Here is a 14,152-nt window from a genome sequence, read left to right as displayed (position 1 = left end):
ATAATAGTAGATAGTGCGTATATAGCACTATAATAGAGTTGATTTTATCCCATAAATATCTCACATTATAATCTCTATAACCCTCTTCAAATTAAATAACTCATTAAGTTATCCACAGAATTTCTGTTTTGCTTACTTCCAGAAACACTCTTCAATAAAACAATGCCCAAATTGTATACTTTCTGATAGTTGAACGATATATATACATATTTGTAGCCATTGAACGCGTGTACAATATATCTAGTCATTGAATGTATGACTATAGTATAGAGCAGTGATTCTCAACCAGTGTGCTGTGAGATCTTCCTATTAAGTGTGCCGCAGAATTTTGAACGGCACACAAAGAAAATTTCTCACTAAAGAAGACAGCTATTTGACTAATGAAATTGGAAACACTGCAATAAAGTAAGTTCATAGCAGTGGTTTTTTTTATTTAGTTTGAGTCATTCTATGTGGCTGTGACTAATCTGTGTCTACGATTGTATGCCGTCTATGACTTGTCGTGTTTTTATTTTGCAAATTTCAAATATTTTTCATATATATTTAGCCAGGTGTGCCGCTATTTTTTTCATGTGTTGGCAATAAAAGGTTGAGAACCACTGGTATAGAGGATATGACTAGATAGATTTATAAATAGTAAAGAAGTATTGTAACCTTGATCTTTAGGATGATGATGCAAACGATGATATGATGTATCTTGATAACTACCATCAGTAGATGATGTACCTACACTAGTACCACTTAGATCTATAATATAATAACATATCTTAAATAATTTATCATCAACTTATAAATCATTATGGTAACAACAAATTCTAATCTGAAATCTTGAACAACACAATTTCAAAATATTTTAACTTTGAACAGGTTGAATCCAATCCAGGATATCAGAAGAATTAGACCCAGATTTCTATACCAAAAGTCTTGATTTAACAAGACGAAGAGGTAGATTGTCAGTTTCATTCAAACTACAATATTGTTAAACTTAAACCTGTAAAAGGAATATCAGTCTAAAAATAGTTTAATTTCATTCAGTACTTACAATGATATGATGAATAAAAATGATCAAAACGTCAATAAACCCAACATCCTAGCCAAAATTACTTTGGCTTGGATTATGTATGTTTAAAGGAGAGAAATGAATAAAATCTGCACGAACCTGCATGTACATCTGTATCTGATATATCATGTTGTGGTTGTAATGTTATTTGTTCAGCTTGTTCACTTGTAGCAAGATCTTGCACTACTAACATTAATCCACCTAGTAAAATACACAATAACTATTTGTAACATTTATAATATCACCTTTAGTTTTATAAATACATTCAAAGAATAGTAAGGAATACAAGCCAACAATGTGTATATATCTATTATGTATAGTCTAAATATTATATTTACCTAATAACATTTGAGTATTGTTTGAATCTGTCTCTAAAAACAAAGCCTTCTGTAAGAGATCTATTATACGAACTTTCAGAGACATAAATGATATTGATTTCTGACAATCTTCATCATCTGGATGAGATAAAATATCTGTAAAAAAACAAAAACATTTTGATATATTCAATTCTAAGTTTGAACTGTGATATTAGGTGTGGAGAAATAGATTCTATTAATGTCCACTCAACATACCTAGGTCATATCGGTAATAACATTAGATAACTCTTTTATTTATTATTTTGCTAAGCAGTGAGGAAAGCACCATATGTAAAGGTAGTAAAAATTTTCCTGAAGAAACACTTGTGATCCAATTTCTTGTCAGACATAAAGGTAATAAAGATCTTTGGTATTTATGTGTAGCATGTAAAATATAGTAATGTCATAATTCTGTACTTACCTTTTATCTCTAAATCTTTAAAATGTAAAGGTAAACATAACATAGATAATAAGAGGTGAACACAGGCTTTTCTTAACTCAACATATGGTATTTGATCACATAGTCTAAAATATACAAAATACATTAATAACAAAGACATATAATTAAAATCATAGTCTAAAATATACAAAATACATCAATAACAAAGATGTATAATTAAAATCATCAATGACGAATATGTACAATAAAAATCTTAGTCTAAAATATACAAAATACATCAATAAAAAAGATGTATAATTAAAATCATAGTCTAAATGAGGCAAAATACATTAAAGATACATTATGCAAGAGCTAAATTTGCCTATTGCAGGTCTTTCTTTAGGCCTTAAATGTTACATAAATTATTAATTAGACATCTATTAACATGACAAGACCATAATCAACTCTCGATGCCATCGGATACTCAAGATTTTAACTAGATTAGAACGGTTCATCCATTTAATGATTTAATTTAACCTGTGGTTGCCAGGCAAAATAGCGATTTTTCGTACAATCAGGGGCCATAATCCAGAATGTTATGGTCTGAAATGCACGCATATCGAAAGAGACATAGGGGGTGCTCGATTGTCAGTCCAAAACGTCCTGAATTGACAGAATTGCAATCAAGTGATACAGAATTCAGTCCAGTCACAGTTCTGCCAGTCCCGACAGCTGAGGTGGTGTGAGTAGAATCGTAACGTATTTTAAGTAACAAATATGTTTCAGCTGCCATGATTGGTTGAGATATTTTTTATGCAGTCGGCACATGCGTTGTACTCAGAAATTCTCCTTTTCACTCGATTGACACTATTTTCAGAATGGAGAGAATTTAATTCCGGAACGTTCAATCGAGTATCCCCTGAGATATAAAGATATATTTTAAGTTTAATCAAAATTGGATAAAAATTGTGACTTCTAGAGGGTCCACAACCTTGGTAGTACAAGAAGCGGCCATTAGGGTGTAACAGTGATACATTTGAATGTATTCGTAAATTGGACAAAAACGTGATTTTTTGTACAATCAAGGGCCATAATTCATGAAGTTACGATCCGATATGCACATATATCGAAAGGAACCAAGATCTTTGGGTTATAAATATCAAAATCAGATGAAAATTGTGAGCTCTAGAGTGTCCACAAGCTAAAAAAAGGATTTTTCGTACAATCAGGGGCCATAATCCATGAAGTTATGGTCTGATACATGCCAATATCGAAAGGAACCTGTATTTCAAGTTTCATCAAAATCAGATAAAAATTGTGATCTGTAGTTGTGTCCACATATCTTGGCAAAACTACAATGATAACTTGGCTCAGAATAGAGTAATTTGAATGTCATTTTCAATATATTAATTTTTCATTATCTATTTTTAAACTTTTATAGCAAGAATGGCTAGCTCTTTATCTAAATCTTACATAATGTATCTTTAATAACAAAGACATCTAATTAAAATGATAAAATACATTAATAATGAAGATGTATAATTAAAATCAAAGTCTAAAATATATGAAATATATTAGTAATGAAGATGTTTAATTAAAATCATATACTAAAATATACAAAATATATTAGTAATGAAAATGTATAATTATAGATTAAAATAAACAAAATACATTAATAATGAAGATGTATAATTAACATCATACAAAATACATCAGTAACAAATATTTATAATTAAAAACATTTGTCAGATTACACAAATACAGAAAGAACTATGTATAATTTATACATAATTAAAATCATTTATCAGATTGAAGTACCGGTAAATACAGATATTTTACTTACTTGAAATTAGGTGTATTCGATGTAAGTACAAGTTCCAAGGCATTTAATATATAGGGTACCAATATCTGCACACCTGCTAAATCGACTCTCAGTAAATCACAACTATTAAATAATAAATTAGATAATACTTCACCACTGATAGTGTTCTGTAAAACAAAAAAGCAATAAATATCAATATATGATTGAAATTTAAGATTTTATATATTGAGGGAAAGATTGAAAGGAACTGATATATTGTTCCTTCGAAATCATACCTTTTTTAGGCATCCATAGGGAAGTTTGTGCACATTTTGTGAAGGTTCTTAGAGCGCTAGTGTCCTGTGTCCTAGATTGTATGATTCAATAGTTGCAGCACTAAATTAAACCTTACAATAAAATGATATATAAGAAATATTACCTCATCAGTCTGAAGTCCATAATACATGATTATATAAAATCTTGAATAATAAACAGTCTGAATATCTTCTCCTGTTTTATGTGCTGAGAATATTCTACACAGAGTACCACATGCCTCAGCTCGACCAGCTTCATAAGTATTATCATTGATCATAATTGCATCTGACTGATCAACTGATACAGAACTATGTTTAGATTCTATAAAGGAACTTGTTCTACGCTGGGCTTTGACTAAAATAAAATATGAGAAACAGAATGCAAATCAAATATCATAAAGACTGTCTACTTCAAGGAGATAGTTCAATTATCTTTTTTTAAAACAAAGGATAGATAATAATGAAAGCTAGATATAAATTTTTAGAAAATTCTGGACAATAAATGGGAAGTGGAATTGGGTGTTCTAGAAGGCGTAAGCATTAGTAACAGTTATTTACTGAGACAATGTATAACAAATCCTGACAGACCCTATATTTATGGTAAGATACAGCACGAAACATGCAAAATATTTAGTTTGACCAATTTTAAGTTTCCAGCAAAATGAAAAAAAAAAACAACAAAAACAAACTTAACAGAAATATGTGAAATTTGCTGTTTTGGTTACTATTGACTCTGAATGCAGATACTGCTGCATAAAGCTGTGCATTAATTTTTTGACAGAACTGGTCACCTGTAGTATTCTCTTTGTCTAATTAAACATGAACTTGTCTCTTTGTTTATCCAATTTTAAGTGTGGAATATTTATTGTACTGATTCTTTATGTTATCAGCAAAAGATATGAGCATATACCTGGTGCAGCATGACAACTGTGTAGTTTCACTCCTGCCAGGGCAGCATCAAATAACCAAGCACTAAAAAGATGTAATATACTGTTACAGTGTGGTCTAGCAGGTGCAAACTGACATCTACTTTCTAATGATAATAATTGGGTTTCTTCATTTGGAGCAGTAACAACTGATTTCTGAACAGCAATCTTGGATTCTTTTGATATAGCTAAAATATAAACGGAAATCAAATGTTTCATTAATCTTATTGTAAAATTTATGGTGAAAAGAACTGGGACATAGATCCCTCATATTTAACGAAACATTTGATCAAACTGAAATCAGGGTTTTACTCCATGTTAATTATTTCCATGACTTTTTACAGTTAGGCCTGTTTTTCTATGTACGCATTTTCGCTGGTACAGTGAAAGAGTTCCATTACATTTGCATTAGATCGACTTTTCCTCTGACGAGAACCAGCTCGAAAACATATACATGGAAAACAGGCCTTGGAAATTAGAATGGAAGTGATATCACAGACAATTACCTTTCAGAATTTGTGGGCTTTTATAGATGGTCGAGATTCAACCATTCTGTTGAGATTTTTAAATCTGATGATTTTTCTATACTGTGGACTAGAAATATATACATTTAGAATAGTTGAATGTTCTTTACCTCTCTGTGTTAGTGAACCAGCAAATACAGCTATAGGATTACCAGCAGGTTTTCTTTGTCCAGGTGGTGTTGAGGGTGTGGCTGCTTTACCTGTTGGAGTCTGATTAGCTGCCCGTCCTTCAGACTTCACTGTCTGAGGAATTCCTGGCGAAATTAAAACAATGTTTTTGTAAGAAATGGATAAAAATCACATATTGAATTTATGAAATTTAGTCTGGCTTATAAGAACTAGCAGCAAAATCTTTCACTCAGACTGTAGTTGTTTTTTTCATCAGTTTTGTATTAACTGTGTCTATGCACAAGTTTACTTTTAAAATCTACCTAATCATCACAGAAAGGTATGGATAAGCAATGATTGTAGGTCAATTTGAGATTTATTTCCATCATTGAGATTTCAATGCAGAAAGACAGCACTTTGCCTGAGAAGGGTAATTTCAATCCTTGTGTTTGAATTCCAAATTGTTAACTGATTTTCTACAGCTAATGTGTATGTCTGACACACATCTTAGCAAACCCAACAGGCACAACGCCAGTAAAATGAGAATAAGGGGTTTTCTTGAAGTTAAAACCATTGGCATTACAGCACTGAGTCAAATAATGTCAACATACCTAAGAAAGAATTGACCATGACTGATACTCCTTTCATAGCTTTATGAAATATGGGTGGCAATTTCAACAGACATTCATGTTGACTTGGTTCTACGACAGCTTGATTAGTTAGAGCATATTGTAAAAATTTTGGTGTCTGACTTATAATTTCAGGGTGACATAAATCAACTGGATTCTGTACAATATGTAGAAAACGAAACCAGGTCTGAGCAATACATTCATTTGTCATACCATCAGGTATAATCTGAGAATCGTCTTCAACTAAAATACAAATACATACAAATAAATACAAAAACAACGTTATACAGCTAAGTGGTCATGGTGGACTAAAGTCGACCACAGCAAGAATCTTTTTTATTAGCCACATTTGAGTATTTAGTTTCGTATATAATTGATATGGCCACGCATGCATGTCAGACAGGAACTTGTCTTGTCAAGGGCATTGAGAAAAACATGTCTTTGTTCAACATTTTTTGACGAACATCGTAATTTAACGGCGTCGAGAACGTTAAAGACGCTCGAAGTGGTTGAAATACTTATGAATTATTCCAAATCGGATTATATCGATGACACCGATTCTGAAGACGATATTTCTGATGAAAAGGATTTAGAATGATTTGCAAATTATAGATCAACTTATCCCCAGCAACTTTTTTATTGGTGTCAAAAGTCTATCACTTATAATTATTCGGCAGTTGTCGATTGAAATAGGCATACAAAATATTTCACTTCAGCCTTTATTTAGCCTGACCACTTGACGTCATAACGTCAAAATGACGTCGACCAGTTAAGGGTTAACTATAGATTAAAATTTGACAGTTTTTACTAAAAGTGAAAATCAGAACAGTGACATCAACTTTTAATAAATACTAAGGCACAAGCTTGTAAAACTAAGAAAATTAAATCTATTATTCATGAATGAGGTTCTATTGCAGCATTGGGTTTTTATATGAACTTAATGTCTAAATGAGATAAATTTCATAAAGAAACATACTAATGACAAGTTCTGGATAATCAGGACCATACATATTGCGCATAAGTCTGGATGTCAAAGCAAAGTTTACTTTGTGCCACTGATGTACCAGTCCTTCATGATGTCGCCAAAATAGACACATATTACGAAACGTTTTCCAAAGTGACGGTGATGGAAAACATTTGGTACATGCTACTAGCCATATTCCAAACAAGACACTGAGAACACGTTCACAGAGATGATCACCAATATCATCTGAAATATACAAAGATAATGTAATAATATGTAAAATAGATTGGATAGGTTTCCATATCGCTTTAAGTGTCTGTGTTGCACACACCTTTTTTGTTTTAGAAGTGTACTGCATCAATTAGCCATTAAATATATGGATCAAGTAATCTTGGGTAAAAATTTCCAAATTTGTCACAAATAAACTGTTTTTTCCTACAGGTATAGATATACAAAGACACTAATATAAGAGACTATGGAACCTTTCCATTAATCAAAATATAATACATATAAAGTATAGCAAGATTTTAGTCTATGTTGTTTCTTAAGGACCACAAAATTATCATAGATCATAATTCTCTATATTCAATCCTTCCCATGGTATCACCTGGGTAAATACTAAACATGACATGTCAACGGATTCTGAACATAACAATCAACATAACAACATGCCAAACTGATTCTACACATGCCTAGTAATACATGGTAACTTAATCGTATCTCCCCCTCCCCAAAAGAAACAAAATCGACGATCAATATATTGAGTATCACAATAACAAAATTAGCTGTGTTACAAAGAAACAAAAATGTGTATAATGATAATAGAAAATTAGTTATTATTACCATAGAAACAAATTAAAAACAACCCTAAATTAACAATAGGCTTTCCAAGATTCTATATTCATTATCAATGAAATTCTTGCTGTCTTGCTTGAGAATATTGTTTGCTAATAGAACTTGATTAAATCAATAATTTCAATCCTAATATGTCCGATGAATGGCCTACTATAACAACAAGGTATAGTAAAATAAAACTGTAAAGCTTAGTGACGACATGCTTTAAAAAGACACAAATCACTTTCGACAAGAAAATATTTACAGTGTATGTAATTTTAGTTTTATATTGTACGTTCTAATGAAACCCTCAACACAGCTAATTATTGAAAATCCAGGCACTAGCTTAGTTACAGCGAAGCATTTTGTAAAAAACTCACTGAAAATTACTATTGGTTATAATAAATATAAGTACACTACAGACAATGAATCTTGAAACAAGTCTATCTCAAGCCATGGATTGGAAGATCAGTGTCACATTTTGAAAACAGTCTAATTGAACTCACCCAATGTAATGGTCAAATCCTGGCAAAAAGTATTTTATTGGCCTGCATAATGTAGCTTTAAAGTGCTTATACATTTGATAGCTTAAGACTAAAATCTACATGAAGTTTAAATAGATCATACCAAGACTCTAACCAGCAGTTGCCAGGCAAGATAGGCCCACATTTTGCAAGAGATGGATAGAGAACAAACTAAAAACAAAAGCGATTTTTCGAACAATCTGGGACCATAATCCAGAAAGTTATGGTCTGAAATGCATAAATATCGAAAGGGACTGAGATTTTTGGGATACAAAGATATATTTTAACTTTCATCAAAATCAAATAAAAATTGTGACGTCTACAACCTTCATATGACATACTTTTACACAATTTGTTGGGCAGTTTCGTATCGATTTTCCCAAAATTTGAATATATTTAAACGGATTTTAAAATTGGATATAAATTAGGGGCCAAATCCAGAAAGTTACAGTCTGATATGCGTGAATATCAAAAGGAACCACGATTATTGGGTTATAAACATACATTTCAAGTTTCATCAAAATCGGATCAAAATTGTGACTTCTAGAGGGTTCACAATACCATATGTTTACACTACATGTATTTCCGTAGGAGGGACGCACATTTTGCCTGGTAGTTTTGGTCCGATTTTCACGAAATTCGAACCCAACCGACATTATGGTGTAAGAATGATATATTCAAACAGTTTTTTTAATAGAATATTAATTGTGACCTCTAGAGGGACCACAAGTTTAAAACGTGACATTTCATACAATCGGGGGCCATAATCCATTAAGTTATGGTCCGATACATGCAAATATCGAAAGGAGCCAAGATCTTTGGGAGATAGAACTATATTTCAAGGGTCGTCAAAATTGGATAAAAATTGTGACCCGTAGAGTGTCCACAAACAAATTGTGGATGGATGGACAGACAGGGGTGACGGCATATGTCCACATGAAAATGTGGGCTCATAAAAACTCCTACATAATCATGATTTATTCACAACACCAAAGCTAGATTGTCCAAATTGCACAAAAAAATCCCATATTCTAATATCTAATTTAAGATATTTTAAGCTTACATCAACATGCAATCTAATATTCTAAAAATTGAAAACAATCACATAAACTAAGATCTCCATGCAAACATTGGACAGAAAAGTAAAAGCACAGAATATAGTAGAATGAAATAGCGAGTCTTAGCGACTAGTACAACTGTCATACATATATAGGCAAATATATTTAACATGGCACAGGCTTTCTTAACATAATTTACAAACTTAAATAAACACCAGCAAATAAAAGAAAATGAAAAATTGGGCCCTCATCAATAATTTGGTATGATGGAATCTTAGATTCAACTTGATCAGCAAGTCAACTCTGCTGTCATCTCATCCTTGGTATTCCCAGTGTACTCATTCCGTCCTACTCCACTATACCCCGGGTTAATCCATAGGGTTTCCATGATTTCAAATTATCTGCCCTAGCCTTGATTGTAGCTATAGTCTACAAACCAATCAAAAAAACAGTTTACAAACCTGTCATTTCACTTTGTTTTTATAAGGGTAGATAACCATATTGATGTCCATTTACTGAATGATTTATGTAAGTTATGTATATATTATTAATTCATTTATATTTAATTGCATTATCAAAATCTGTGGTATGTTTTGCTGATTTCAAATAATATGTATAACATCTATATGTTTGACTTTTGTTATTATTATTACTATTCGTTCTTTGTCTGAAATGTTTCATTCTGTTATGTTTATTATTATTGAACTTAAGGCCATTTTACACGTTCCTACTTTTTTTTTTTTTGTCTGAGATATCACCCTAGGTGGAAGTGGACGTAAAACTCCAGAAACGAACGAAAAGAAACGAACGATCCTACTTTTGTTCAAGAACATCATCCAACATTTGTAGGATGATGTTCGCAGGAAAATGTCCTATCATGTGTATGGGAATTTGAACAACTGTGAACAAGCTTGGACAAGCTTGAACATGTTGGATGGTGTTCGAGCATGCACATTAATTTAAACATGGTAGGACAGTGTTCAAGGCCTTGAACCAATGAGAATGCTTCTCTGGGTCACGTGGTGTATTGGGTCACATGACAATTACTTTCCCATTTGTAGCAATGTTATTAATTACCATTACCCATTACTTTTTGACTATATAAAGAAAAATCTTTTTTACAGACAACCTCATTTTTTTTCTACCATGAAGCACCAAGAAAATTGGGCTCAAAATAATCTTCGATTCACAATAATAGATTTCTCTGTTTGAATTGGGATTTCTATAAAATATCACAAGGCAAAAATAAAGTTTAAAGAGAGGGGCAGTGGTGACAAAAACTGTTGTTATAACTGTAACTACATTTTATTTCAAGTAGTAATTTGATAAAAGTCTTAATCAATCCACAATAATAGATTTTTCTGTATCAATTGTCATTTTTATAAAATATTACATCAAGGGCGGTGGTGATAAAAACTGTTGTTGTAACTGTAACTACATTTAATTTCAAGTAATTTGATAAAGTTTATAATTAATATAAATAGTTTGTCAATAAACAATGTATGACTGGGAAATTATTCAGCATGACTTTAAAACAAAATGGAACATTTTTTTCTATATTAAGTAACCAATACCATTAAATGATGAGATACTTAAAGGCCATTAGAATTTACTATTTGGTTTGACACTTGTCACCTTGAGATTAAGATTAACATATAATATATAATGGGGCAATCTAATTGTCTTTTAAATCTAACTGATTGATTGATTGATTGCTAATTGCTCCAATGGAAACCAACCTTCTGTGGGAATCCATGATGGAACAGTGAGGTTTCTCTCCAAAATCCATCAACAATCTTGAACATGTTCACTAAATGTTGTATGGTGTAAATTGACATGTTCGTGGACGCCTCATGCGATCATGACCTTGAACATCATCCTACAAATGTTGGATGGTGTTCTTGAACAGAAGTGGGATCGTGTAAAATGGCCTTTATACTTAGATATTTAATTCACAAAAACTTGTCTATGATATCAGTTGGATGTAAACTCGGCGAACGAACTAACGAACGGTTCTCAATAAAACTCTTGAACCAACATAAACGCATGGTCTTCATTAATATATATTATAAATTTTTTGTTAATAAATACGCATTTAGAATAATTTGGACTTCTCTCATTTAGGCTAACTCCCAACCTTGTCCGTTGAGAGTTACTTCCCTATGCCAACTTCCTTTGCAATTAACGATTTATGGGATTGGTCGATAAAAATAGCACAACCATCAAGGTTGGATAACTTGAAAACGTCTCTCCCCCATAGATTAACCCAGGGGTTAGTGGAGTAGAACGGATTGAAACCACTGAGGATACCGAGGATGCTGTCATCTCAACACAGACACAAGAGAGTAAAAGTACAGATAACCCTTCATGTATAAAAGGTAGGGGGAGAAATTTGTTGTCTGGTTAATTTGATTTTAATTATTGGCAAGTGGGTCAGTACTTACGAAATATTACATGGGTATATTATTTGTAATGTGACATGCAGTTTGTTGAACATTTCTTATCCTTCAGAATGATGCTACCGGACCAGAACAAATTTGTACACAAGTTACAACAGACCCCAACGTAAAAATGTTTCCTTAAATTTGAAAATCCTTGATGATCAAACAAATATTACTAACACAATACACAAGACTGTCGTACAAATTGTACAGACTATTTCATGAAACATTGACAGTCAGTACAAATGGATTTGAGTTTGACCTATTGACATTTTTAGACCATCATGGCCATAGTCTTTGGTTAAGAAACTGCCAAAGGTAATTTGATCTAGATCATAAACTAAAAAGAGACTGACTGGACAAATGTAATATACACACAAAAAGTATTAAAAAAAAAATTCTCATGCCTTTAAAAGTATACTCTTACATGTAGCATGAAATAATGTATTGTATGGTGGTAATGTACTGTACAGGGACTATACAACACAGTGGACACTTACGGCTAGCCCCCGGATCCATTCACATAATCTGATACATGATACGTTTGTTTGCGATTTCTGCATATTGTGTCTTGTCCGCAGATTTGTTTTGTGTAATTATGTGTGGTGCAGCCTCCCAGCATTTACCATTAGAGATACAATGGCAAGATCAGACATATGACAGACTATAGTGAAAAATCAAGGATAGCCCAAACTAGTGTCAAATCCAGTGTCAGAGGTGCAGGATCGAGGGATTGTCAAGGTAGAAGAAGTTCATCCACGAACACATAAGTGTTCACAAAAAAGAATCCTTGACAGTAGGAATTCAATGAACAGAATGTGTGGAAATTCTGCTGTCTGGCCACTGCATGGCATGCCAGTCTTCATCAGCCCATTTGGTGCCGAAAAAAACAGGACGTTGAAAACCATCTCTTTTAATTTCATTTCTTTAGAGGTAGTGTATGGTTTTGTGGCTGACTGCTATTTAAAGACGACAAATGGTGGATATTTATCTGAAATCTAATCCCTGTCAATTGCTAGCTATTGAATTTATGACTGAAAAAATAAATTTTGGGGTGGTTTTAGACATACAACTCAACACATAGTAGCATATAACTATGGTCCTGATTCTCCATCAAATATATCTTTAATAAAACTAATAAACTTTCCACTTAAGATCAAAACAAATTCCTGCAAGAAAATATCTTAATATCAAGATTCTAAGTATAATTACTGTAAGAATGCTAAAATAAGATTATTAAAATAGAATTTTAAAAATCAATAAAATAAAAAGAAAAACAACGAACAGATATGAACTGAGAGAGACAGACGTGACAAGAAGCATAACATTAACCTGTGTACAATATAAAAACAAATTTCCATGGTGGCGCTAAATTTACCGAATAAAACTTACATGAACTTAATCCTGTATCGTCTGCGTAAAACAGAAAACCATGCAGTTAATGTTAGTTACAAATATTTAAATGAATACAAAAACAAAACAATCGCATATCTCATTTTAAAATGTTCATCCAAAATATCATTCAATTTCAAAATTAATCAAATAAATTATGTAAGTTGACACAAAAATTATCCACACTTACATAAAATGGTTGCACAAAAAGTCATGCCACAAATTTTGCATTTTTTTTCTCAAGAGAAAAAGTCAAAATTTAATGATTTTAAAAAATAACCAAATGGGCAATAACTGAATTAGTGGAAAATATTTCCCAAATGATAAATCATTCTAGTCTGTTGAAATCAGAAATAATAATGCACAGGATAAATAAACCATCAACAATAAAATTAAAAGGATAATTGATACCATACCTTTTTCTGTAGGAGGTGATAACAGACTATCATTAGCTGCTAGTAAGAATCTAAGTAATGTCTCCCATGTAGCACGAGACAGAATATTGGATTCCTTAGCTACTGTTTCTATAGTTCTCAGTACTCTATGACACAATATCGCTTGGCGATTAACCAAATCTACACCTAAAAAAACACAAATTTATGAATTCTATTTTAACTAAGAGAGAGAGAGAAATGGGGAATGGGGTTTAACGTCCACTCGACACAAACCAGGTAATTTCAGGACTAACATATGGTTCCATTTTATTTTAATATTTCGCATGCGCCTAGGGATCTTTAGCAGTGGGAGGAAACCGGAGGACCCGGAGAAAACCCACAAGGTTAGAGAGGCAACCCTACTCCTTGTCACATACAAGCGGGAAAATGAAACCATGCTACTTGACT

The 14,152-nt window shown here is 32.2% G+C and overlaps 1 protein-coding gene across 5 annotated transcripts in view; it reads right to left on the bottom strand.

The window, feature by feature from the left end:
• Positions 1-14,152, bottom strand: part of LOC126820734 (ral GTPase-activating protein subunit beta) — a 40,681-nt gene that overhangs the window by 23,086 nt on the left and 3,443 nt on the right. For 3 of the 5 annotated variants that reach the window (XM_050548827.1, XM_050548830.1, XM_050548829.1), the window contains exons 4-15: positions 13,727-13,891; positions 13,311-13,331; positions 7,074-7,307; positions 6,080-6,340; positions 5,471-5,614; positions 4,821-5,024; positions 4,036-4,265; positions 3,639-3,784; positions 1,838-1,941; positions 1,399-1,533; positions 1,160-1,261; positions 655-747 (exon numbers count right to left, since the gene is read on the bottom strand). In XM_050548827.1, coding sequence (XP_050404784.1) covers positions 655-747; positions 1,160-1,261; positions 1,399-1,533; positions 1,838-1,941; positions 3,639-3,784; positions 4,036-4,265; positions 4,821-5,024; positions 5,471-5,614; positions 6,080-6,340; positions 7,074-7,307; positions 13,311-13,331; positions 13,727-13,891 — 1,839 coding nt within the window. The remainder of the gene's footprint in view (positions 1-654; positions 748-1,159; positions 1,262-1,398; positions 1,534-1,837; positions 1,942-3,638; positions 3,785-4,035; positions 4,266-4,820; positions 5,025-5,470; positions 5,615-6,079; positions 6,341-7,073; positions 7,308-13,310; positions 13,332-13,726; positions 13,892-14,152) is intronic. The other 2 variants (XM_050548828.1, XM_050548832.1) reach the window with 1 other exon arrangement.

Source organism: Patella vulgata, chromosome 5, assembly GCF_932274485.2.
Source record: "Patella vulgata chromosome 5, xgPatVulg1.2, whole genome shotgun sequence".
Classification (NCBI taxonomy): Eukaryota; Metazoa; Mollusca; class Gastropoda; family Patellidae; genus Patella; species Patella vulgata.
The sequence above is the reverse complement of the archived record's forward strand: the minus strand, read 5'-3'. Positions and strand labels throughout refer to the sequence as shown.